This window comes from Raphanus sativus, chromosome 2 (assembly GCF_000801105.2).
Source record: "Raphanus sativus cultivar WK10039 chromosome 2, ASM80110v3, whole genome shotgun sequence".
Taxonomy (NCBI): Eukaryota; Viridiplantae; Streptophyta; class Magnoliopsida; order Brassicales; family Brassicaceae; genus Raphanus; species Raphanus sativus.
This window is the reverse complement of record NC_079512.1, coordinates 27,250,969-27,277,537: the sequence shown is the minus strand read 5'-3', so window position 1 is coordinate 27,277,537 and position 26,569 is coordinate 27,250,969. Positions and strand designations below refer to the sequence as shown.

General features: G+C 34.9%; 6 protein-coding genes across 6 annotated transcripts; 5 read left to right on the top strand and 1 right to left on the bottom strand.

Annotated features, from left to right (window-relative positions):
• Positions 1 to 959: 959 nt before the first annotated feature.
• On the bottom strand, positions 960 to 3,372 carry LOC108829956 (pentatricopeptide repeat-containing protein At3g61520, mitochondrial). Its single transcript, XM_018603562.2, has one exon. The coding sequence runs from the start codon at positions 3,335 to 3,337 to the stop codon at positions 1,037 to 1,039; it is 2,301 nt and encodes a 766-aa protein (XP_018459064.2). The 5' UTR covers positions 3,338 to 3,372; the 3' UTR covers positions 960 to 1,036.
• An 813-nt stretch (positions 3,373 to 4,185) lies between these two features.
• Positions 4,186 to 5,754, top strand: LOC108826930 (protein ALP1-like). Its single transcript, XM_018600277.2, has one exon. It carries the CDS (start codon positions 4,265 to 4,267, stop codon positions 5,633 to 5,635), a length of 1,371 nt encoding a protein of 456 aa, XP_018455779.2. The 5' UTR covers positions 4,186 to 4,264; the 3' UTR covers positions 5,636 to 5,754.
• A 2,067-nt stretch (positions 5,755 to 7,821) lies between these two features.
• Positions 7,822 to 10,661, top strand: LOC108826920 (U-box domain-containing protein 52). The gene is made up of 6 exons (XM_018600268.2): positions 7,822 to 8,232; positions 8,316 to 8,386; positions 8,481 to 8,821; positions 8,910 to 9,174; positions 9,264 to 9,365; positions 9,442 to 10,661. Exons 1-6 carry the CDS (start codon positions 8,061 to 8,063, stop codon positions 10,576 to 10,578), a joined length of 2,088 nt encoding a protein of 695 aa, XP_018455770.2. The 5' UTR covers positions 7,822 to 8,060; the 3' UTR covers positions 10,579 to 10,661.
• A 350-nt stretch (positions 10,662 to 11,011) lies between these two features.
• LOC108840447 (extensin-like) lies at positions 11,012 to 11,693 on the top strand. Its single transcript, XM_018613273.2, has one exon. It carries the CDS (start codon positions 11,046 to 11,048, stop codon positions 11,607 to 11,609), a length of 564 nt encoding a protein of 187 aa, XP_018468775.2. The 5' UTR covers positions 11,012 to 11,045; the 3' UTR covers positions 11,610 to 11,693.
• A 575-nt stretch (positions 11,694 to 12,268) lies between these two features.
• On the top strand, positions 12,269 to 15,655 carry LOC108815974 (conserved oligomeric Golgi complex subunit 8). The gene is made up of 12 exons (XM_018588528.2): positions 12,269 to 12,458; positions 12,537 to 12,689; positions 13,099 to 13,247; positions 13,350 to 13,427; positions 13,523 to 13,616; positions 13,715 to 13,789; positions 13,912 to 14,208; positions 14,296 to 14,363; positions 14,452 to 14,506; positions 14,603 to 14,741; positions 14,873 to 15,057; positions 15,169 to 15,655. The coding sequence occupies exons 1-12, from the start codon at positions 12,333 to 12,335 to the stop codon at positions 15,457 to 15,459; spliced, it is 1,710 nt and encodes a 569-aa protein (XP_018444030.2). The 5' UTR covers positions 12,269 to 12,332; the 3' UTR covers positions 15,460 to 15,655.
• Positions 15,656 to 25,425: 9,770 nt separating this feature from the next.
• On the top strand, positions 25,426 to 25,959 carry LOC108821133 (uncharacterized). The gene has a single exon (XM_018594186.2). It carries the CDS (start codon positions 25,519 to 25,521, stop codon positions 25,837 to 25,839), a length of 321 nt encoding a protein of 106 aa, XP_018449688.2. The 5' UTR covers positions 25,426 to 25,518; the 3' UTR covers positions 25,840 to 25,959.
• The last annotated feature ends 610 nt before the right edge of the window (positions 25,960 to 26,569 follow it).

Below are 26,569 nucleotides of genomic sequence, written 5' to 3'. Positions count from 1 at the left end.
AAACAAATTAGTACACTTTTTAAATTTCCTACGTGCAGTTCAGTACAAACAGAGCAATTCTCTCAAGTTCTATTGCTAAATTTTTGTTACCAAAAGCCTCTAAAATGAAAATGTTCAAAAGAGTTCAATTAAAAAGGCAAAAAAAAAAAAAAACTTTTCTGCAGATATATAATTAAATACTTGCAGTTTTGAACTATATATTTTAAAATTTATAATAATTTTTAAATTCTCTTTTTGAAATTTGAAAAAAAAAATTAATTCTTTTTGAAGTTTTTATTATTTTTTTATTTATTAAAATTTTGGAATCTATTTTCGAAACTAGTATAAATGAACTATTCAATGAAATTTCATTTTGGTCATCTTCATCTTTTAGAATTTTTTTAGTGAAAACCTCGACTATAGAATTTATTATACCGGGTATACATGCTTATCACGATTTCATTCAGCTGCGTAAGACTTGTATCACTTAGATTTGTGAATGAAAGCATCTTTTCGTGGTTGTTAACTTATTATGTGGATTCAAGCAAAAAAAATATTATGTGGAACAGACTGATCACCTGCATGTGGACGCTTAACATTCCAAGTCTTTCATCCTCTGTAGTCCAGTTTGGAGTGTGTCTTCGTCCTAATTGGCAGAGCAGACTCGGAACCAACCTGGACGAGCCATGGGAGACACTGAACCTGACCTTTGTAAGATTTTTCGATAAAGAGCCAATTCAGACTCAATGTGTCTAGTCTTTAAGCATCTGACTCAAATCCATCAAGACAATGTACACCTGCGTTGCTTCTCAAGCAAGAAACCTCTTTTCGTAAAGATCCGTCTCTTTGCTACTCTTATTTTCGAGAACCCTGTAAGCAAGTTAGAGAAAACATCTTTTTTGCAAAATTTACAAAACAGAACACTGGAATTTTTTCAATCATTAATTTTGGTTATTAAAATTGAACAATAAAATCTAACGTAAGGAGCCAATCTGTATTCTATAAAAGCAAATGAAGAATAGAGGTTAGATGATACAAAAATACAAATCATCACAAACTAAGGACATGGAAAAGTGAAGTTTTTCTCGACCTGATAACCAACAGGGTAACCTTGCATAAACTGTTTAAGCTTAATTAAATCATCAGAGCCAGTGAGACGCTCCATTAAAATCTCCACGGTGGTCTGATTCGCTTCACAGGAGGACTGGTTCATCTCGTCCATTAGTTTAAACACCGTCTCTTTCTGGTGCACCTCATTAAGACACTTAAACAAGGCATTATAAGTTTCCACATTCGGTCTCACCATCTTCTCCTTCATATCCTCTTTCAGAGACATAGCTTGTCCGAGATTCCCCGCCTTGCAAAACGCGTTTATGAGAATGTTGTATATCACGGTGTTCGGACTGACCTTTGAGCGTGAACCCATGTCATTGAATAGCTTCAACGCTTCGTTTACATCCCCAGCCGAGCAATAGGCTTCTATTATCACTCCATACGTCACAACGGTTGGGTGCAACCCGTCTTCTCTCATATTCTCCATCATTTTCTGAACACTCTCGAAGTCCTCGAGTTTACAGAAAAACGAGACCAACGTGTTGTAAGTGATGGAATCTGGTTTCATCTTTGCTTCCTCCATATCCGTCAGCATCTCATACACTTTCTCTCCGTTGTTCTTATCACAAAACAACCCAATAAGCATGTTGTAAGCCAGCAGATCAAGAGAGAACCCTGCCTGTTTCAGCTTCTCCACCACTCTGACCGCGTCATGATCTCTTCTAGCCTGGCACAATCCAGATATCAAAGCGTAATAGATCTTCGCATCAGGCGAACAACCAGCTTCCAACATTTGATCAAACAATCCCATAGCGTTTTCCACGTTACCAACGCTGCAGTAAGCATGGATCAACGTCGTGTAAGTAACCACGTTCCCTTTCAACCCTTCCCTTTGCATATCCCTAAAGAAACCAATCGCCATGTTCACTCCATGGTGCCTGCACATCCCACCGACGAGCGTATTGAGAGTGACCACATTCGGTTTAAGCCCATCCTCCTTCATCCGAGACACAACTTCTTTAGCCGTCTCAAGCTGTCCCGCTATGCAATACCCACCAACCAAGCAATTGTAAGTAACCGTAGTCGGCGGCGCACAGCAGCTCTCTTCCGTTTTCATCTTCACCAACAGCTCCTCAGCTTCCTTCATCCTCCCCACCTTACACAACCCATCGATGAGAGTATTAAAATGAATCGAATCAGCTTTAATCACATCCCCACCATCATCACTTCTCTTCCCACACATCTGCTGAAAAACCTCAAGAGCTTCATCAACCCTCCTTGATTTGCACAGAGTGTTAATAAGAATCCCTAACGTCACTACATCAGGCCGAATCTTCATCTCCTCCATCTTCACCACCACATCATTCATTCTACTAATCTCCATGTTCCTCCCTAAGACCGTCAACAAGGCATTGAAAGAAGGAGCTTGAAGCGGAGCTCCGTTCTTCATCAAACCCCTCAAAACCTCCCACGCCACATCGGTCCTCCGAGCATTTCTGCATAGACTAGTTATAAACCGAGTCAACCAAACACAGTTGGGAGCTACACCGTGAGAACCGAACCTCGAAATCAACCCAACGATCTCGTCTTCCTTCAAAAGCCTCCCTCTCCAAACCTCGTGGAAAACAATAGCAGCAGTGATTCTATTAGGACGAAAGACCGATCCTTGCATTTCGTCGAGCACCTTGAACGCATCATCCACTCTCCCGTTTCTGAACAAAACGTCGATCAAAACGTTACGAACCTGCGTGTTGTTCTTCGCGCTCGAATCGAGTCCCTCGTAGACGAGAACCGACTGGTTCACCATATCCATACGCGAAAACCATCTGATGAGAAGCTTGGTCGCGACGGGAGTGAGAGGGATGTTCTTCTCTTTGGCGGTCGAGTAGAGACGGAGAAGCTTATCCTTTGCGTCGGGTTCGCTACCGCTACCGGCGAATTCTACGACCGATTGAAACACTAATGAGAGAGACTCTTCGTTCAGGGACTGAGATTTCGCGGCGTCGAGGAGGTAGTGTAAGAAGGAGATTGCTAGAGAGTAGGATCCGAGACGGCGCGTGATTTTCGAGAGTGCAAGAGGAGATAATACAGAAGAAGAAGAAGAGGATGATAGAAGTGAATGTAGCGTTTCGCTGGAGGGCCAATCATGCTGAGGGATTTTTCGGAGACTCTCCAGAAGTTGGACTTCCACCGATTCCTTGCTCTCCGGTGGTGGTGGGTCAGCGTCAACAGTAAATCTACGGAGGAGGAGTCGGGGATGGTTGAGGAGACGATGGCGCCGGGAAAGTGATAGCAAAAGACTCATGTTTTTAAGGTTTGAACGTTGAAGAAGACGTCGACCACCGGGTAAAAAAAAACAGAGACGACCAACACTCTAATGGGCCTTAATAAGGCCTAGGACATATTGGGCTGAAAAGGATTATCATATTAATTTATCAAAAAACTATCACTTTATTTTCAACAATACACTTCATTTTAACCCGTTAAAATACATAATAACATGTGTAAGTTTGCAACACCACTCTCATTTGATTTTGAAAAATAATAATTTATTTGAAAACAAAAATTTAGTGAAATAAAAACAAATATAAAATTTGAACGATGGCTATTGTTTCAAAACAAATCATTTGCGTTGTGATGCCGGTGTTTAATTGATATTTGTTTGTTTTGAAACAATAGCCATACAAAAACAAGTAACACTACTTCAAAAAAAAAAAAAAAAAAACAAAAACAAGTAACACTTCAACATATTTATACTCCCTCTGTTTCATAATAAGTGTCACTCTGAACTTATTTTCTTGTTACATAAAAAGTGTCACTTTACAATTCCAATGTAAATTATACTAACGTTCAGTTGAAAATTAATTGCAAACTGCATTGATTTTATAAATAATTTTATTTATCTAAAATACTATTAGTCAAAGAGGTATAATTAATTACAACTTACATATATTTCAACAACTTTCTTAATCTGTGTAAAAAAATCACAACGACACTCTTTAAAAAAACAGAGGAGTATAAATTAAAAAAAGGTCAATGAACGCACCTTAGTAAAAACAAATATGGGAGAAAAGAAAAGAAAAAGAGATATTATAGTAAAGTCAACTTGTGTGTTCACACCTGTCGAGATTTCTATTTATGAACCAGAAGGAAAAAAAAAACACAAAACTTCTCCTCCAAACCAAAGTAAAGACCTTTTGTCCGACGCAAACGTGAAAGAACACGACTCTCGATGAAAGCCACCTCGGCCGCCGTTTTGCGGAAAGGAACCGACGAGGAGGAGGAAGAAGAAGAAGTCTGTAATGTCTTCGACGGCGAAATAGATAGCCAGACTCAAACGACGTCGTCCCACGACACCAAGAAGGGCTTCTTCACTTCCTTGCTCTCGATGGAGGAGGAGGAGCACGAGAACAAGGAAGCTCGGAAAAGAGCCAGAACCACCACCATCTCCGAGGAGGAGGAGGAAAACGGAGACACCAATCGGAAGAAGAAGCCACGTGCCGTCGTCGCGAGTGACGTCACCGGATCCGAACCGGTCAATCAGCAGCAGAGGCGGTTATGGGTAAAGGACCGAAGCAGGGCGTGGTGGGAAGAGCGCAGCCGGTCGGATTACCCGGAAGAGGATTTCAGGAGAGCGTTTCGGATGTCCAAGTCGACGTTCGAGCTGATCTGCAACGAGCTGAACCCGGCGGTCGCGAAAGAAGACACCGCGCTGAGAAACGCGATTCCCGTGCGGCAGAGAGTCGCGGTCTGCGTCTGGAGGCTAGCCACGGGGGAGCCGCTTCGTCTCGTCTCCAAGAAGTTCGGTCTAGGGATCTCCACTTGCCACAAGCTCGTCCTCGAGGTGTGCAAAGCGATCAAAGACGTCCTGATGCCCAAGTACCTCCGCTGGCCTGATGATGACGAGTCTTTGAGAAACGTTAGAGAAACGTTCGAATCGGTTTCCGGTATTCGAAACGTCGTCGGTTCGATGTACACCACTCATGTTCCGATCATAGCTCCTAAGATCAGCGTGGCTGCTTATTTCAACAAGAGGCATACCGAGAGGAACCAGAAGAGTTCTTACTCCATCACGATTCAAGCCGTTGTGAATCCCAAGGGCGTTTTCACCGACTTGTGCATCGGATGGCCCGGGTCGATGTCTGATGACCAGGTGTTGGAGAAGTCGCTGTTGTATCAGAGAGCTAACGATGGAGGTCTTTTGAAAGGGTTGTGGGTCGCTGGTGGGGCCGGGCACCCGCTGTTAGACTGGGTTTTGGTTCCGTACACGCAGCAGAACTTGACGTGGACGCAGCACGCGTTCAACGAGAAGATGAGCGAGGTGCAGAGAGTGGCTAAAGAAGCGTTTGGGAGGTGGGCGTGTCTGCAGAAGCGGACTGAAGTGAAGCTGCAAGATTTGCCCACGATTTTGGGTGCGTGCTGTGTGCTTCACAACATATGTGAGACTAGAGAGGAGAGGATGGAGGCGGGGCTGATGGTCGAAGTGGTTGATGATGAGGTTTTGCCTGAAAACGCGTTGAGATCGGTTGATGCGATGAAGGCTAGAGATAGTATCTCGCATAATCTATTGCATCATGGACTCGCGGGTACTTCTTTCTTGTGAAAAAGGATTGTGGAATTGTTCTAAACTCAATTTGATTATTTTAGTTTATGCATACTGTATTGTAACTTTAGTAACAGTAACAGATGTTATATGAGGCAGTAGAAGAAACTTACATTATATATACACTACATTTTGACCCGCGCTTTCAAAGCGCGTGTTTATTTCCCTTTTTTTTTTTAAATTGACAAATATTTAGTAAATGTCATATTTTCATATATTTGTTTTTTTATAAAAGACTTAAACTTTTTATCTTTCTTTATCGTATTTCATTTTAAATGAGTATAGGCCTGAGCATAATATCCGGACCCGAAGAACCAATCCAAAACCGATCCGAAAATCAGGATTCCGAACCGATCAGACCCGGGGTAAATATCCGAATGAGTTCTAAATTACTATATACGAAGAACCGATCCCAAACCCGACCCGAACCGAGAACTGAATGAGTACCCGAAGATATCCGAAATGTGAATATATATCTAAAAATATATGTTATAATTATATTTATAAGTATTTTAATATTTTAAATTAATATTATAAGTTAACTATAGTAGTTATTTTTGGTACTTTTGAATATTTTTGGATAAAATATGATAGTTTGGATAAAAGTTTACCCAAAAAACTGTATAGAATGGATATTTTTGGTTATTTTTGGTTACTTTTGAATTTGAACTGAATCGGATACTTTGGTTACTTTGAGTACAAATAACTGAACCCGTTTTAGATACTTTGATTATTTGGTTATTTTTCTGGTTCTTATGCATGAGAACCGAATTCACCCGGATCCGGAAAGACCCGATTCGAACCCAATCTGAAATTTTATAATACCCGAATGGGGTTTAATTTCAAAGCCCGAAAAACCCGATACTCGAAAGAACCGATCCGTACCCGAATGAGTACACAAACGTCCAGGTCTAATGAGTATTTATGTTTATAAAATTAAATTTTATCTTTTAATGAATTTAGTTGGTATAACTCTGATAAATTAATTTTATTATGTGGTTAATTTTTTTAAAAAAATATATAAACATTTAATAAAGATTTATATTTTTAATGAAAAAATTCCAATGAAAAAATTCAAATTTTTTTATGAATGCTTAAATTATATTAAAAAGAAAAAATATAATAATTAAGTGATTAATTTTTATTCACTACACAAAATATTAAGAATGGTTGAAAATAAATTATTTGAACTTGAAAAAAAAATAAGAATTGGATCTGATTTCTTAATCGGCCCAAATGGCCCAAGAGAAATCTGATGTGGGCAGTGGGCTGGATCCAAAAAATGACCCAATATAGATTTGATATTAATATTACTTGATTGCCCTTAATGAAATATGCAATGTTAGTTAAAGAAATGGTAGGTTTAGGTAAAAAGCACAATAGGATCCTGATGATGCTACAAGCGAGATTGTATAATAGCATGATGAGATTTCATCCTCTATAGTGTGGAATGTGAGATGACCAACAAGGTTGGTTTTTTAAGCTACTTCAGTGAAACGGCAAGCATTTTATTATCGTTGCTGATCTTGAGAGCACGCCACTTGCTTGTCTAGTGGCTAGCGGCTCACCAGTGACACTGTGACAGCCACTCTCAATAGTGTGGAATGTGAGATGAGACAGCAAGGTTTTTCTTTTTTACTTCAGTGAAACCGCACGCATTTTATATTGTTGCTGGTCTTGACTTGAGAACACGTCACTTGTTTGTCTAGTGGCTAGCGGCTCACCAATGACAGCCACTCTCTTTTCGGACCCACTGATCAGATGCAAACAGACAAGTGGGATAAGATTTTAGTCAGTTCGTCCTAATTGTATGTTTTGTTTGGTTTTATTGAAATGTCGAGTTACTTTAAACATCTTTAAACCAAATTAATATAATTAATATAATAAATGCTTTAATTTCAATGATTTATAATTTCTAAATTGTCTTTTTTTTTTGTATTTTTAACCAAGTTGTTATTATACTTTCAGATTATCCAAACCCAATCCTGAACCAGCCATTACAAAAACCCATATTAAAGAATAACAAAAAAGAATTTGCATTCTAGAAGTTTTTGAAAACCCCACAAAAAGTGAGGAAGAAACAGAGAACCACCTTAAAAAGAGTAATTTAAAAAAAACAGCGGTTGATAATACATATTGACTCCCGGTATTTTCTCTGACTCTGTTCTAAGGAAAAAAGTTAGCTAATAGTCTTCGAGCATCACCAACACCCAGATTGAAACAGGAAGAAGAGAGGAGAGAAAATATGACCAGAGAAAGCTTACCATCTTCTTTATTTTTCTCTTTCTCTTATTATTCTTCTTCTTTCTTCTCCTCTCTTCTTGTTTCCAGACACTAACTACGTCGGGAGACACCTCAAATATTATTATTAATTGTTGGGATTTTCAGAGTTTAATTTCTCTGTAGATCAAATTCATATATAATCATGGTTCGTGTCCCATCGGAAGATCGGCATGCACCAGTGAACTCGACGGTGGTCGCCATTGACAAAGACAAGAACAGTCACTACGCTGTTCGTTGGGCCGTCGATCATCTCCTCAATTCGATCAACAATTCCAACATGATTCTAGTACACGTTCGTCTTAAAAATCCAAACCGTACGTCTAAGCCTCTCTTTTTTTTTTTCTTTTAAAATATTAGACAAGTGTATCTTTTGAAATGGATAACTCAATTGTTACAGATGGAGGAAACGTTAACAATGAAATAAATAAGCTTTTTATTCCATACAGAGGCTATTGTGCTCGAAAAGGGGTACGTAACCATTTCAATATCTCATGCAAGCATTTTAACGCATGCATTAAAACCACTAGTTGATTGATTGTTTTTGAGTTATGCATGTGTTTAGATTTCAGCGATGGAGGTTATTCTTGACGATACCGACGTTGCTAAAGCAATATTGGATTACGCTAAAAAAAACCTAGTGAACAACGTCGTGTTGGGATCAACATCTTCAAAGAACCCATTCGCAAGATCTATCAACAAGTTCACTAAATCCCATGAAGACGTTGCAGCTTCCGTTCTCAAATCAGCCCCTGACTTTTGTTCCGTCTATGTCATCTCTAAAGGCAAAGTCCAGTCCTCACGCGCAGCTCAGAGACCTATCACCAATACCCTTGTCCCACCTCGTGCACCTACGTTTACTCTCCAAAACCTACCTGACCTTGACCAAGATCATCACTTACCTAAGTACTATTATATATGATTTCTTCTCTTAATATGTTTTTTTCCCTTAAATCAACAAGGCTTTAAGATGTCGTTCTTGAGACTGTTGTAGGGGCCAGCGTTATGCAAGAAACACAACACCAGAGAGGTATCGCCCTCATGATAATGGCTTCATCAATGCTGTGCAAGAAAGACAAAAAAGTGCTGCTAATGGTTCATTGGACTTTAATTATGATTTTAACCAGCCAATGGGTCAAAGGAACTTTGATGAACCGGATTTTGGGACTAGGATGATGGGTTCCATTGATCTATCAGCTCATAATTTCGATATCATTGGTTCTTCTAGTTCTTCTGATGAATCACTTTCACAATCAAATGTATGTTCATTAAAGAGTAAAGCAATAAATTTTTATGATAATATCTATGTTAGAAAATAAAAATTAAATGGTTGGATGCTTATTTGCAGAGAGATGTTGAAGCTGAGATGAGAAGGTTAAAGGTTGAACTCAAGCAAACCATGGACATGTACAGTTCAGCCTGCAAAGAAGCACTGAATGCAAAACAAAAGGTATAGAAGAGATAGTTAATGAGGATGGTTTTCATGCTCCATCTAATACTTTCGTGGGCTCTCATGTTTTCTCTAGGCAAATGAGCTTAACAAGTGGAAACTGGAAGAAACTCTAAGATTTGAGGAAGCTAGGAGTGCTGAAGAGGCAGCCTTGGCTGTTGCAGAAACAGAGAAGGCCAAGTGCAAAGCTGCGATGGAAGCAGCGGAGAAATCTGAGAGGATGGCGGAATTGGAAGGACAAAGAAGGAAGCAAGCAGAGATGAAAGCAAGAAGGGAATCACAAGAGAAAGACCGCGCTCTCAATGCTCTGGTGCAGAACGATGTCAGGTACAGAAGGTACTCTATAGAAGAGATTGAAGAAGCTACTGACGGATTCGCGAGCAACAGACAGATAGGAGAAGGTGGATACGGACCAGTGTTCAAAGGCACGCTTGATCACACTCCTGTTGCTATCAAAGTCTTGAGAGATAATGCCGCTCAAGGAAAGAAACAGTTTAACCAAGAAGTCGAGGTTCTGAGCTGCATCAGACACCCTAACATGGTTCTTCTCCTTGGTGCATGTCCTGAGTACGGGTGCTTGGTGTATGAGTTCATGGAGAATGGGAGCTTAGAGGATAGACTCTTTCGTAGAGGAAACTCGCCGCCTCTTTCTTGGAGGAAAAGGTTCCAAATAGCAGCGGAGATCTGTACTGCGCTCTCTTTCCTTCACCAAGCAAAGCCAGAGCCGCTTGTTCACCGTGACCTAAAACCCGCCAACATACTCTTGGACAGAAACTACGTGAGCAAGATCAGTGACGTTGGGTTAGCTCGGTTAGTCCCAGCGTCGGTGGCTGATACCGTCACGCAGTACCACATGACATCAGCAGCAGGGACGTTCTGTTACATAGACCCAGAGTACCAGCAAACGGGGAAGCTAACCACCAAATCAGACGTATACTCGTTGGGGATAATGCTGCTTCAGATCATCACTGCTAAGAGTCCAATGGGTTTGGCTCATCATGTGTCGAGGGCGATTAATAAAGGAACTTTTAAGGATATGCTTGACCCCGCCGTGACGGATTGGCCTGTTGAAGAAGCTATGACTTTTGCTAAACTGTCTCTAAAATGCGCAGAGCTGAGGAAGAAAGATAGACCAGATCTTGGGAAGGACATAGTTCCAGAGCTTGTTCGGTTAAGGAACTTTGGTATGGAGAATGAGTCAGGTGCAATATGAATTTATGATACATACAAAACCCTCAACAAAATATTGTCTCTCTTCTGTGCAAAGCTTCATTAATTTAAAACCTTTGGATTACATGGCAAGAGGAGTTAACCTAACTCTTTCATTACTACAATACAACTAAAAACATAATCATCAGTACCATGTACCACCAGTACCAATACCACTACTAGCCTACCAACAATTTAGTAACAAGACAATTTTCTGGATAGAGAAATATCGAATTCAAAGCAAAGTTCAAATACATCAATATGTTAAGATGAAATTGATACAAAGCCAACTTTGAAAGCAAAGCATAAAAGAACAATGACATAACCAAACAACAACAATTTTTTTTTTTTTTTTGAGTATACATTGGGGAAGGAATATCCTTAACTTAATAAAATCATATCGACAGTTCCTTTCACACACTTTACTAGTATATTGTCATCCCAACCTCACCTGGTGTACATATCATCAAAATGAGTCTCATAGTCATCAACATGGTCATGGTCATGAGCATACTAGTGGCATCTTCACCGTCTGATCAAGCAGATGTCCTTACTCCTCTTTGCATCAGTGAATGCTCCACTTGTCCCACCATTTGCTCTCCTCCTCCCTCTAAACCGTCTCCTCCCACGTCACCACCTCCATCTCCCTCCTTGCCGTCATCCTCTCCGCCACCGCCACCGCAACCGCTTCCCTCCATTTCACCACCTCCATCTCCCTCATTGCCATCATCCTCTCCATCACCGCCACCGCCTCACAAACACTCTCCACCACCGTTGATCACAGTCATTCAGCCGCCACCACCACGATTTTACTATTTTCAGTCCACACCGCCACCTTCACCGCTTGCTTCCGATATAAAAGGCTCGCCACCATCGCCTCCGTCACCAAAGGGACAGCCAAAGGGGCAGCAGGATCCTAACCCATATCCTTATTTCTATTTCTACACGGCATCAAATGCCACTTCTCTCCTTTCTTCTTCTTTCTTCACTTCTCTTTTCTATTTTATCTATCTTTTTTCCCTAACGATTCGTTAAGTGTAATAAGACTCCTCTATTGTTAAGTATATACTAATATACTATTGTTTATTCATTTTTGGATGTAATAACATATTAAAGTCTACAAATAGAGAAAAATCGAATTCAAAGCAAAGTTTGAATGCATGGTATTTGAAGAATGAAATTGATACAAATTAAGCCAACTCAGATTGTTTTTTTCTTTAACTAGGATGTGTGTGAGTTTTCGGATCACATAATCCCCTTAGATATAGTATTTGATCGATGCTAATACCAATCACATGGCGCTAATTATTCTTTCTAATAAAAATCGAATAAGAAACTCAATACTACAACCAGTGAACTATTAACCCAACCCAATAGACTGATGGTCAGGAATATCTAGTAAAATATTTTTTAGATGTAATATATGATTGCTTTTTCATCAAATGCTATGTGGTTTATCATTTTATGTAGATTAAACAAACACATTCTACGTCCATTATATCTTTTAGATATCGACTTATATGTATAAATATTTTCATAAATATGCGAGAGATGATATGAATGATGTTAAAATAAAAAATTGGCACCAATTAAATTTTACCATAGTTAAAAATGAAAATCAAACTAATGTTCTTTTGTTTTTTTTTTTCTTTTAATTAACGCGGTGAAAATAAAATAGAAAGAGCGATTATTTCAGATCCAAACGTGAAATCTCATCTGTCTAGCACATTTCGATACCTACAGGAGGAAGATCCGGGAATGGCAACGGAGATCGGAGAGATGTCTCCGCCGGAGACGACGGCGAGTCTGCTCTCACTCGCTTCCGCCTCTCAGCAACCGTACGTCTCCGAGCTCCTCTCCTTCACTCTCGATCGTCTCCACAAGGTCTCTCTCTTCTCTTCTCTTTTTGACATCTCTCTCTGCGCGCATGGATCTCTGAATCTCACTGAATATTTTTCGAAGGAGCCGGAGCTGCTTCGAGTGGACGCGGAGCGGATTCAGAGGCAAATGCAAGAGGTTGCGGTTGGGAACTACCGCGCGTTTATCACCGCTGCTGATGCTTTGCTCGCGATCCGCCAGGAAGTTTCCTCCATTGATAAGCATCTCGAGTCTCTGGTATATATACTATACACCGTTTCGAATTGAGAGTTCTCTACTGCTTTCACGTGGTTATATCTCTCTCTCTCTCTCTCTCTGGTTTTGGATTTGATTACAATCAGTGACAGAGGAAGTCTCATTGCTAGGATCTGAAGTTAGTTACTGGAAATTAATTGTTTGGTAAATCTTGGATGAGTGCTAGGGATCGTTGTTTCAGGTCCTATAGTTGTGAGACTGAACTTGTTGTGTTGTAGTGTAGCAGGTAGGTACAGTCTTATGAATAGGTGAACGAATCATTGGTTTAGGTTCTTGCACATATATGTAAATCATGCTCTGACTTTTGGCAGTTGCATCCTTGGAAAGAATGATAGTTAAATCCCCTGAAAAGCTTTGATGCTGAAGCTCTGTGCTTTTTGACCTTTTGCAGATTGGCGAAGTCCCGAAACTAACGTCTGGTTGCACAGAATTTGTCGATTCTGCGGAGAATATTCTGGAGAAGAGGAAGATGAACCAAGCTTTGCTGGCAAATCACAGCACTCTTCTTGATTTGCTTGAGATTCCTCAGCTTATGGACACGTAAGCTACTAGACCTCGTGCCCCGAAAGCTTTGAAATCTGATTTTCCCTGTCAGTCTCATTTCATGCCTTTGATGCGATGATGAATTGTAATCTTTGTTAGATGCGTGAGAAACGGAAACTTTGACGAGGCGCTTGACCTGGAAGCATTTGTATCCAAACTTGCAACTATGCATCCCAAGTGAGTTTTTTTTCTTCTGTTTCTCATCAAAAAATTTACCCCCTCTGGCTATTTAAGCTTTAGCTCTTATGAATTAATTTTCTCTCAATGTCAAGATTGCCTGTTATCCAAGCACTTGCAGCGGAGGTTAAACAAACAACGCAGTCACTTCTCTCACAGCTTCTCCAGAAATTGCGCTCAAATATACAGGTTTTGTGTGAATACAGTTTGTTTTTGTTCGGTGAACTATGGTTCAGGTTCAGCTAATCTAGGAGGGCTCAATCTTCAATTGCTGCTCTTCATTTCAGCTGCCAGAATGTCTCCGGATTATTGGATACTTGCGCCGAATAGGAGTCTTTGGCGAGTATGAAATGCGATTACAGGTGAACTATTTTGACATATAACAGTTTGCTTTATCCTTTCATTGTATTGTATTCCTTTCGATGGAGTTATTCAGTCTGTAAGCTATGCCTTCACTTCTGAATGGTTCTTCTTCTCTCTGCAGTTCTTAAGATGCCGTGAGGCATGGCTCACTGGAATTCTTGAGGATCTAGACCAGAAAAATGCTTACGAGTATTTAAAAGGCATGATAAACTGTCATAGAATGCACCTCTTTGATGTGGTTAACCAGTATCGGGCTATTTTTGCCGATGATACATCGGGTAGCGAAGAAAATTATGATGGTGGACTTCTGTTTAGCTGGGCCATGCATCAAATTACATCGCACCTGAAAACTCTGAAAATTATGCTCCCAAAGATTACTGAAGGAGGATCTCTATCGAATATCTTGGATCAGTGCATGGTTGAGCTCTTTTGCAATTCGTTTATTCCCCTATTGATACTCTTTGCAACTCTGATTGACATTTACCTTCTTCTCATGACAACACAGTACTGTGCTATGGGGCTTGGTTGGGTTGGGCTAGACTTCCGTGGCTTGCTTCCTCCTCTTTTTGAAGAGTAACGATTCTTCTTATTGTTTATTGTCAAAATCTCTAACTTATATCTTTACAAGCTCGTCAGTATTGAACTTGCATGCTTTCGACAGGGCGGTTCTAAACTTGTTTTCCAAGAACATGAGCACAGCAGTTGAGAATTTTCAGGTGGGTGTAAACGCAAAACTTCAACTTTTTCTCTGGGACATGTTATAACTCTCTTGAATCTCTCAATTGAACTACTTCATGATGTTTTAATTCCAGTTAGTTTTGGATTCACATCGATGGGTTCCATTACCATCTGTTGGCTTCCCATCAAGTGGTATTAATGACGATAGCAAAGATGACGTCACACCTCCATCGTACTTGATGGAACATCCGCCTCTTGCAGTTTTCATAAACGGTGAGACAATATCAATTTTCTAATAGTATGGATGATGCAACCGATGATACGTGTTTGAACTATTACAAATGTGTTTGGATGTTGTTTTCTCAGTCTGATTTGTGTTTGATAATACCCGGCTATGTCAACAGGTGTATCTGCTGCTTTGAACGAACTACGTCCTTGTGCCCCGCTAAGTCTAAAGAATGTGATTGCTCATGAATTGATCAAAGGACTTCAGGCTGTCTCTGACTCCTTACTAAGATACAACACAACTCGGATGCTTCGACTTAATGAATCCAATCTCTTCCTCTCACTTTGCCGAGCTTTTGTCGAGGTACAATTTTTAATTTTCATCTCAAAACTAATAACGAGTCGGTAGATTGAAAACCTCTCTGGCTAACTCACATTGCCCATTACTCCTTTTTATGGTTCGTTGTTGTTACAGGTGGTGTTTCCGCATTGCGCCACATGCTTTGGCAGGTGTTATCCAGGTGGTGCTAGTATAGTTATGGATGCCAAGAGTGCATACGACGGTCTAACTCGCATCTTAGCCGCTTCGTCGTCTCCAGAACCGTCCAGCAAACTAGCAAAGACCATCAGCATCGACGCAACCAGTGCATCGGAGAACGGTGTAACCTCCCAAGTGGAAGAAAAACAAGTGGAGAGTTCGAACGAGAAAGAAGACGACAGTCCCATTCCCTTGCAGATTCCTGAGACAACTCAACACGAGTCTTGAGAATTTTCTTAATACGAAGGAATTAAAAAAAAAAGAGTGAAAATTAATACATCAATACCTTATCTATAGTATAAATTTCTTTGCACTATGTTTTGACTTTTGAGACTTGGATTCAAATTTCATTTGATGTTTTCTGATGTAAAATCAATTAATATAACTTTTGTCTCGTTCTTCAGATGTCATATACATTTTTGAAGAGCTTATCTGTCTTTCTGCATATCTATGTATCGTATGCAAAAGTTTTGACTCAAAACTATTAAAACATGAATACATGTTGTACCCGCAGTCATATATATAGGTGTTTGTTTTCAATTTGTAGTATGAAACATTTATGATTTTTTGGTTATCATATAGTAATATTTATGACAGATCAATATTTTAGATTATTTATAATTTATTGGTTGTACTGGTACATATTGTGATTGGATACTAAATTAATCAAATTAATATGTTATATAACATATTTGTCAATTAATAACTTTTAATTACATTAACTATTTTTAATGTGTTTATTTATAAACTAAAGAAATAATTAGTATGTCAATTTATATTAATAAATTTATCATTTTTTGTCAATTCACTCATGTTTTAATAAAATAGATTTTTTAAATATATACATATGAGTTTGGATTATTGGAAAAAATCCATTATGAAGTACCGGCTTTTTTCTCTTAAAGATGGTCCAACTTAATAACATTAATTAGGTTTGCTAAATATTTTTTTAAAAAATCTGTTATTTTTTTAACATTCTTCTTATTTTTTAATGTTTTTTTGTAACTTGATTTCATTTTTTGGTTTGTCTAAACAATGTATTTGTTTTAAAAATCTCAATAAAAATTTGAACCTTATACTTTACTATTTAATTTACCAAATAAATTAAATAAAACACAATCTCATAGTTTATAAATGAAATCTAATCACATTAAACAAAACACACCAATGTCAAACCTGAAAACATATGAATCTATAATATAATGAATATAAACAAGTAAATTTATCGAATTTTAAAAGCTAATGAAGAACAAACATCCACACAGGTGTGTGGATCAAAAATTAGTTCATTTCATTCAACATCACAAAATTAGTTTTCTTTAGTCTGATTTTTCAATGTAGTTTTCTAAGTTAACAAACACTCGAAAAGAATATACTCGAAAAAAATATGTTAATTTAAACCTAAACAAAATTTTACCAACCATACAATACTTAACAGCTATTTCTTTACGAAGCTCTTTGATTGAATTTATTTGCATGATAGTAATCACATGAAATTCATACCTTTTTAACAATATACTGTACTGTATTACTTTTTCTCTTTCATAATAACTGTCACTTTAGAATTTTTATTTTATTTTTAAAAATTGTTATTCTATATTCCTAGTGTAATTTGTATATTAAATCTAATTTTTACTCTTTTGAATAACTAATATATTTTTATTTAAATCATCCTCACTTAATTAATTATACATTAAATATAGCTATATTAATTTATTATACAATTTTTTTAATCTGAAAAATGTCAAAATGACATTTATTAAGAAAATGAGGGAATAATATGTGGTGATCCGTGCACGAAATAGTTGATTAAATAATTTATTTTACATTGTATTAAAGGATCTGTAGTATAGATTTTTTTTGCGGATAGGTATTCAGATATCCAAATATCTGTTCAGATTCAGTTGTATTTGGATTTTGGTTTTTTTTAGAGTTAAAATTAAATCTCATTTGGATATTTAAAATTTGCGTTTTAAATTTGGTTTGGATTTGGTTCAAATCATTACGGGTTTGGTTCGAGTTCGAGTACCTGTTTTAACGATGTAAATTTTTAAAAAAAATCTAAATATACTTAAGTCTTCAAAATCCGAAAATAAAAAAAATAAACATAAAAGTTTGGATAATGTAAGACCAAATGCGTAAAATACATAAAATTAGTTCAATTTAAATATTTGGATGGAGAAAAATATCTATTTTCAACATTTTTTTTAGATATTTACTTGTGACTATTTTGATAATTTTTAGATATTTTCATATTTTAATATTTTAAATCTAATTGATATAAAATTAAAAATAATTAATATATTTAAGTATATAATTGTGATTTAGATATTTTGGTATCTAAAGTATTTCAGTTTGGATCGGATTCGGATCTGATTATACGGATATTAAACTTTTAGATCCATATGAATACTTAATCAGTATTAATTTGTGTTTAGTATTACTTTCAATTCAAGTTTGGTTCGGTTCTTTGGATCCATATATTTTACCCAGACTTACTTTCTTCCACTAGTATAAATCAAGTAAAATAAATGTAAAACAATTATTTTAGTTTTATTTTACATACATAATTATTGGACTACATTTTAAGAATACCAATAAAAATGGTTAGGCGTCGTGTTAATATTGTTGGATATGTTGCAAAGTTGATATAATCTTTAACCAATAACGCATATTTTTCTTTTATTTTTTTGGTAAATATAATAAAACACGATCGAGGGAAAGGGTTTTAATTTTTTTTTAAGCTTTCTGATTTTTGATTTTTCTACAAATCTGATTATGTTTTATATCTTGGTCTGATATGACAATTCTGTAAAGAAAAGCAATATTTGGCTAAATCACAATTATTTGTTATTTTCATGTATAAAAGCTTCAATTATGGCCAATTTCGACAAGATACAGAACTTTTAATATCTGAAAACATGCTCATTCTAACATTTTAGTTGATGCGAATTTTAGTGATTTTGTAATTTCTTTCTTTCGACAATGATATTATTCAATTGTAGCATGAAAAAAACACTTTAATTCACTAATATAAAAGTTTAAAATGTAGGAACTAAAAATAATTTGATTAAAAAAATTAGTGTGTGAAACACATTATATTGTTTGTGTTGGAATTTAGAAAATTAATGTATAAACACATTAATTGTTAAATAATTGTGAAACTTTGATATCAACATTCTAATTTTAAATGATTGTGAAAATGTTACGTGTCAATTGTGCGTAAACACATTTATTGACAAATGATTCTCTTTTAATATACAGATAATTATTTACTTTCACATTTCTGTTCATACAAAACATGGAATATGTAGTTTGTGTGTATTTGAGAGCTGGCTCTCATCTTCTTTATGGAAAAGACTATACTGTTTTAAAACTATACTTACCAATAAATAAAACATATACTAGTGGAGGATTCAACCAAATAGATATACGACCTGGTATATTTTTAATACGAACATAGGGGTTGACATTTGAGTACCCGTGGCCCTAAGTTATATACCGTTTACACACAAGCTATGAACAATATATTATATCTACAATCACATATATAGTGAACTAAGTAAATCCATATTGTCTATATTTTTATGTTTCTTATCTGAAATGCAGTACAACTTTGGAGCCTTTTTGCAAGACATTCCCGATCATATGTTTCGTCACACAAGGCTCCTTCTAACACTCCTCTCTCTTTGTGTAAATTGTTGAGTGTATGCCCGAGTTGATTGGCTGCATACAGTCAGTTTAACATCGAATATAGGCATTTGTAGACCGTCCAACTGCATCACTTTGTATATAAAACATGGAGATAAATTCTCCATATACAATCATGAAACAAAATATTTGATCTACATAAATGTTAAAAATATTAGTTTTAACAATAAAAAGCCTATGTTCAAAAAAAAAAAAAAAAAAAGCCTGAGTTGCGAATTTCTCATACCTGAAACTGTTACTATAATTCTCATAAAGAAATTTGGAGCTTTTGGCACAAATTCTTTTGGTCTGGAATCAGACTTTGAAATCTGATTTCCTGATAAAGTTCCAACTTAGGAGCAGGACTCAACCTTCTAGTTACCTCAAATTACATTTATCCATGTGATTATAGTGTCAGTATGAAACCTTAAAGATAGTCGAGATCATTTACAAGCTATAATTAACCATATTCGAGAGAGAGAGAGAGAGAGAAGGGGTGACAGAGAGAGAGTAAGCACACATAGCTTCAAGCATGAAACCCTAATTAAAAAAAGCATGCAAGAAAGCCACCATGTGTGCTCACTCTCTTCTGTCACCTCCTGTTACCTTCAATACTCTGCGCTTGTGAGTCCGTGACTAGACTCGACATCTTGCCTTAGCGAAAACAATCGACAGCATGTTTTGCATATATATTATATATATCATTGCTCTATTAGGGGATTGGGAGCAGAACTCCAGACTTTACATTTTTCTATCTTTGGATGTGGGAAGAAACTGAGACCTGTCGGGGCTTTTTATAGCCAAACGAAGAGAGATAACAAATCTCTCTCATGAATAATTGATAAAGATTATTCCATTTTCTTACCACGTGATTTTTTTTTCTTACCACGTGAATTACAACCTATCTAATAAGATGCCGACTTACTACTTGATTTTGTTTTACAAAAAAGAACAACTTGATTTTTTCGAAGTATATTTTTACTTTTGCTAATAAAAAAAATACAAACCCTTTAAAAATTATCATCGTTTTTATTTTCATTTGATTATTCATGTAACAACGATAAAATAAAATCTGAACTAAATTATTTTAAAACTGTGTCTTTGTAAGATTATATGATTATAAACCACAATATACTTTAACACACTCAAAAAGAATATAAAAAGATCAATTATATGATCATAAACCACAATATACTTTAACATACTCAAAAATTATAAAAATGATCATGTAGAAAATTAGTTACGGAATATCCAAATGAACTTAATGGTAGCGATTACACAAAACTTATGGTAGTGACTAACAATTCACATTATAACTAATGGTCCCCAAAATTTTGGATTAAAATATGGATACCTTTTGTCAAACAAAAAACACTGGAGGAAGTTTGATTCTCATATTATGATAGATTAAATTGAGAATTTTAGCGCAAAGCATATATGACTTTTTGTTATTTGTTAATAATATTAAAATAGAGTCATAAAGTGAGATCCAACTTGCTTCTAGGTAAAAGAAAAATTAAAACACTATATAATATAATTAATATTCCTACAAACATTCTTCTTAATTCTATTACGTTTATATTTTTTTAAAAAAAAATACCTTAAACTCTCACCTTATATATGGTAAGAATTGATGTCAAGAAAAAGAATATAATAAAAGTTTAAGTGGGGGAGATTATTAATGATTTTTTATAAAATGATATTATTTATAGGAACACACATTAATGTCTCCAGATACTAAATTATTTAACCAAAAATATTTTTAAGTAGATTATTAACATATCTATTTCTCCTAACAATTTAAATTTATATATTTACAATAATAATAAATAAATATTTTAAAATATTTCTTATACGATCCAACATTTTAAAATTTATTCGTCAAATAATATAAATAACAAAACAAACTAATATAGTCATAGAAATAAATTTTCTTTTTCTCTAACATTATTTTATTCATTTTTCGAATAGTAAAAAAATTTCAAAGTACAAAAATACAAATCTAATAGTTTTTTAAAAAAATTATGTACAATTTAAAAGTATATAAAATTTAATTTTAGAAATATTATTAGTTTCTCTGAAATTTTAATAGGTCATCTAGAATTAGGTCACATGTTAATAATATTTTTTTTAGATTTTACCGGAATTTATCAGATATCTAATTAATGAAATTTTCATTATTGAAACAAATTATATACAGATTACCGGATTTAGCGTCAGATATGAAAATGCTGAATGCTTATTTTAATATAAATATGTAGATCAACACTAAAAATAATACTTAATACTAACTAACAATTTAAGCCAAAAATCAAATCTGCGTTCAAAATCTTAATCTTATATAATTTAATCGAACAAAAATAAATGGACCGGCCAATTACAAATCAACGGACCCTCATCATGAAAAAGTTCTGCCACACCCAAAAATTCAATACGGCGACAAAGCATCTTAAAGCAAGGATGCTTTTAAAATAAACTATATGCGATATGCTATATTTTATTAATTTCCCCCATCAATTTTTTCTTTAGTTCCATCATAAATTATAGTTAATATAGTTACAAAAATCTTCTATCAAAACACCACATATATAATTAAGTAGTTTGTCTGCCATTGTTATACAACACAACTATTTAATTGTACTAAATGCTTTTATAAGGTTTCTATAACAAATGAGGATAGAGTCAACTTAAAAAGTAATAAGATAATTATGTTAAGAATCTGTCAAAGAAAAGACACAAGATCAGATATTAAAATATATTTAGGATTTCTTAACTCAAAACTAATTAGTATAAATAACATATTTTTTTATAACTCAAGATAAATAAGATAATTATGTTAAGAATCTGTCAATGAAAAGACACAAATCAGATTTTAAAATAATATGTTGTTTTATAATAATTAGTTTTGAGTTAAAAATCCTAAATATTTTTTATATTTAAAAAAATCTTTTTGCTAAAAGTATATATATCTTACATGTTCAAATTGTTTAATTTATTTTCTCATTGTTTTAGCTACAGTTTCTTATTTTCCCTATACACAAAATTGCTACATCAGGAAAAGAAAAAAAATGTTAATATTATAAAATTTGCAGCCCATCTTTACTTTATTAAATTTTAGTTTTTTCTAATTTCTTAATCTCCAAATCCACAGTAAGATGAGATCTGCTGAGAATGAGAACATGTAATGATGACATCTGACCTGATGCACTGAGGCATTGTTGTGCGTACAGCCAGATCCAGAATAGAGGATATAATAATAGTTTTTATTTTCTGTGAAGGAGAAGAATATATATTTTACCAAAAAAAAGAGAAGAATATATACCACTTAAAGCAAAACTAAAGAATAAATCTTAGTTTATAATTCCGAATATGGAAGTGCGCAGACGTTTGTCCTTCCTTGGCACCTTTCTTTTTTGGGCAAAACACACACAATAAGCAACATAAAATATATTCAATCTGTTTTAAATTACATGCTAGAACTTGATCCTGCACAATTTCGCAGATTTTAATTTTTATCTTTTCAAAAATAAAAATTTTGACAACATTTTTAAACATATATATTATTTGGATAGGTTTACAATCTTATGAATCTACCTAGACATCGAAAGATCCGATTCAAACCATGTCCACAAATTTATAATATCTAAATAAAAAATACGATATCTAAAAAGAACCGATTCATACTTAAATGGGTATTTGGATATTCATATTTAACTGGTTCTGTAGACAAACAAATTTTTTTGTTAACCAGTTTGAATTCTTGTCAAAAATAAAATAATTTTATTCAATGTGAAATTATTATGGTTAATATGAATGATGTCAAATTATTATAGTAAATACAATTAGTGACGTAGCTATAAAAATTGAAAAATGAAAATATAATAAAACACTTAAAAATTGGTAAGTTATGTTTTGTATTTTTGTAATAAATAATATTGAATTATCTTAAAAAGACAATAAAAAGTAGCTAAAATTAGTTAAAAATACAAGAAATCCCTTAAAAATAGGTATGTAATGTTCTAAAAATCGTTAGACGGCATCTAGATGTTCCATCAAGGTCTAGCGCCTAGACATATTAATCGGGGCTTAGGCGAATACTAAGCGTTAATAAATTATTGATTTATTCTCTATATATTTTACATTTATATGAGATATTTTAGTTTTTGAGTTTAATTATAAAATTATTTGAATTAAAAAAAATTAGACATACAAAACAAAATAAATTAACTTTTTGTAGATTTATACTAACACTTGTTTAATTTAACATATTTAGACTAATTTAGATTGATTTAAACCGATTTAATCGATATAGAGCTGTTTAAAATGATTTAAATATTATAAATTAGTATAAATCGGATTTAATAAAGTTGTTTCGGAAAGGGAGCGAATTGACGCCTAGGCGCGGCCTATACCAATTTTTAGAACATTGTGGATAAGTATTGTTTTATACTTTAGTTTTAATAAAATAAATGTTTTGATTGAAAACACAAAAATGAAGTGTTACATTTTTTCTTAAAAAGTAACACTAAAGTATAAATTAAAACTAATTCAGTCAATCATTAGAAAAATTGTAAAACATTATTGATTACATAATTTTCAATAAAACTAAAATTAATATCAAAATATCATGCATTTTGAATCATCAAAAACTTTTTAAAATATCGTCTATTTGAAATGAAAACGAAGAGAGTATTAAACTATTTTTAGTCTTTGTTTTCTTGTTTTGTTATGCATTTCTAATAATAATATATATCATTATACGTGTTACCCACCAACTAGATAGAATTGTAATTTTCTTTCTTCTGATTATCGAGTTGACCTGTGGTCACTCACTTATATCTATCGGCAAATCAATGAAATAATGTGTTTTGAAGGTTGATATTTACTTTTGACTCCTAGTTTGGATCCATTATGGATGCGGTGTTGCTTGAAGTTGAAGCCTCAACAAAAGGAAGAACCAATTAAAAGTAAATAAAAGAATGTTAAAAAGAATATACGAGCGACCACATAGTCGTTAATTATTTAAATATTAGCACTGTTAAGATTCTCCTCCAATACTCAAAGCTCTGTTTTCCACTTTCGGCGTGGGAATCACGTAGAGAGTCCCTGAGGAGACGCGTTGCGAAAAAAGAATATGCCGCAGAAAGTGGACAACAGAACCATGCTGGTCATCTTCATCATTTATCCCTTCTTCTAGATTTAAAATCGATTCGCTTGAGATTTGATTCTTGGTATATTATGGCTTATCCAGGAATGTGACTGAGCCAGTGGGCTTGGCCTCAGCTCAATAAGGCCTAAAATAAGCCAGTGAACCCTATTAGCAGCAGTAAATTGGATGTTTCAAATATTTTGAACTTCAGTCTTCAAGGTTTTGGGCTAGGGCTTGTTGTTTCTTCCTTTGTTTCATTTTTCGTGTATCACAAGGAACACAACAAAAAGTTTATATATGCGATGTACGGTGAATAAATATTGTACATGTGCTACAAAAAGATATTCACTGTACATTTTGAGTATCGAACTCGTAAATTTGCATGTGTTTAGTTTTTTTCTCTCTCTCTCTTGTATGTGTTATGTTTATTTGTCACTACTAGATCCATTATGCATATTTATGGAAGTCTTTTCCATTTGACTAAAATTTATGGAAGTCTTGAGAACATTGTTTTGAGTATGGGTGAGATACTGAGATATAATAAAAAAAATCGATGACTGGAAACCTCGGTGTTTAAGATTTTCTCATCTCAATATGTGTTGGAATAGAAAAGGTGTAAACGAAAAGTTCATTAAATGTTTGGCGTGATCGTCGTGTCTGATATGAAAGTGTTTACAAGCATTACTCTTGATTTAGATCGTCTTAGCTAAATAAATTCAGTCTTTCTACTTATTAAACTATATATATACTGACTGGTTCTAGTTTTTCTGATATCTTTAATTTTTAAATTAATCAAACTTTTCATGACTGGTTCTAGTTTTGTGATGGACCTGGTCATGTCTGTTTGCTGGTAGTCACGCTTCCACGAATATGTGAATACCAACATCAATCCAATTAATTTTTGGATTCTTGAACATTATTACACACAACTTGCCTTTGAACATTCTTTTAATCAACGGTCAAAGTCAACTCTCACTTGCCCAAAATATATAAAACAAAAAAGTTTCACTTTATTTATTTATTTAATTTTCTATTTAATTTTAGTTTAAATTACTTTGAGTTCCAGTCTTTAATTTAGTATGTGATAATACCAGAAACACGACATAAAACATTTTTAATCAGTTTGAACTAACAATACAACGCAATACATGCGTTTAAATCATTAGCCATTATTTTTAATATTATCTAAAAAAATTTGTTTATGTTTGAAATGTCAATTTCTTTTCCAAACGCATTATCCTTTCAATATCTTCATACATTTTTATATAGTTATCTATTTGATTTTTTTCTGTATTTAAAAAACATCCAGAAAATAAGAAAAAAATATAAACGTCCTAACACGTCTTTGTGTTACGTACACTTATTATTAGTCTCCTCCTTTGTCTCTTCAATTATTCTTCTCTGAGTTGTATCCAAAAGAAAAAAAAACTCAACTCGCAGGCTTCTCAATGGATCAGTACGGTAGTCAGCGACCGTATGGGGACGGAGGGATGCAGATCCAGACTTACCAAGGCGGTCCAAGAACCGGGGATTTCAGGAACTATAGCGCTTCGTACGCGACGGCGACAGAAAACAGCATATACGATATCAAGAAGGGGAAGTCGATAGGTAGGTCGAAGTCTTGGGGGATAACGGACCCGGAGCTGCTGAGGAAGAAAAGGGTCGCGAGTTACAAGATGTATAGTGCTGAAGGAAAAGTCAAAGGCTCTTTTAGAAAAAGTTTTAGATGGTTGAAGCAGAGATACACACGGGTCCTCTATGGCTGGTGAAGAAATATTTTCTCCTTTCTTATCTCTTATTATATCTATGTGTAATTGTATTTCTTTTTTCAATGTAACTGTGATGGCTGTTTTGCCACAGACGATATATGATCAAATTAGTTTTACATATTTTTTTCCTGAGTTTCACAAAATCTTGGTACGGTGGAGAATCAATCCATGTGCTATGGTGTTATTCGTTTGCCAACATATTGCTCAAAGTAGATTGTGATAGGCCCCTCTCTAGTCTCTTGTGTTACTGCAAGTTCCTGAGATATATAATCCATTCTTATTTCATCGGTTATATGTAATCTTGTTTCCCATTTGACTTGGATATGGCTGTGCGTTCACTAATTAATCACATCCGTTGATGAATCAAATCATTACCTGGCTGTTATGTTCTCATCGTTTTGGTAACCATCCGTTCGCATCATCAAAAAAACTTTGTTTCTATTCAACAAGAGCAATCTATGTTTGGATTATTCTTCTCTCCATAGGAAACCTTTTTAGGTTCTGTTACTTAAATGATTCCTTGTTGTGGTTAGTATATTCTTGAGGGTTTTCATACATGATAAACTTATGAGAGACTCAAATACTATATTCCCACATCCATCACTGTTTCCGAGTCTACTTTCAGTATAACGGGGAGCTTTATGGCAATAACATCGAAATGAATTAGATGATCAAAAACATTCAATGATTTATTTAAATGCCTCTCAATACTGTATTTAAGATTAAAAAA

Bases quoted from the DNA above. Each gene is read 5' to 3' on its own strand.
- LOC108826920 (XM_018600268.2), top strand. From the start codon at position 8,061: ATGGTTCGTGTCCCATCGGAAGATCGGCATGCACCAGTGAACTCGACG. The intron at 8,387-8,480 runs GTACGTAACCAT...GCATGTGTTTAG, and splicing joins GCTATTGTGCTCGAAAAGGG to ATTTCAGCGATGGAGGTTAT. The intron at 8,822-8,909 runs GTACTATTATAT...AGACTGTTGTAG, and splicing joins CAAGATCATCACTTACCTAA to GGGCCAGCGTTATGCAAGAA.
- LOC108821133 (XM_018594186.2), top strand. From the start codon at position 25,519: ATGGATCAGTACGGTAGTCAGCGACCGTATGGGGACGGAGGGATGCAG.
- LOC108829956 (XM_018603562.2), bottom strand. From the start codon at position 3,337: ATGAGTCTTTTGCTATCACTTTCCCGGCGCCATCGTCTCCTCAACCAT.
- LOC108826930 (XM_018600277.2), top strand. From the start codon at position 4,265: ATGAAAGCCACCTCGGCCGCCGTTTTGCGGAAAGGAACCGACGAGGAG.
- LOC108815974 (XM_018588528.2), top strand. From the start codon at position 12,333: ATGGCAACGGAGATCGGAGAGATGTCTCCGCCGGAGACGACGGCGAGT. The intron at 14,209-14,295 runs GTTGAGCTCTTT...ATGACAACACAG, and splicing joins ATATCTTGGATCAGTGCATG to TACTGTGCTATGGGGCTTGG. The intron at 14,742-14,872 runs GTGAGACAATAT...CTATGTCAACAG, and splicing joins TCTTGCAGTTTTCATAAACG to GTGTATCTGCTGCTTTGAAC.
- LOC108840447 (XM_018613273.2), top strand. From the start codon at position 11,046: ATGAGTCTCATAGTCATCAACATGGTCATGGTCATGAGCATACTAGTG.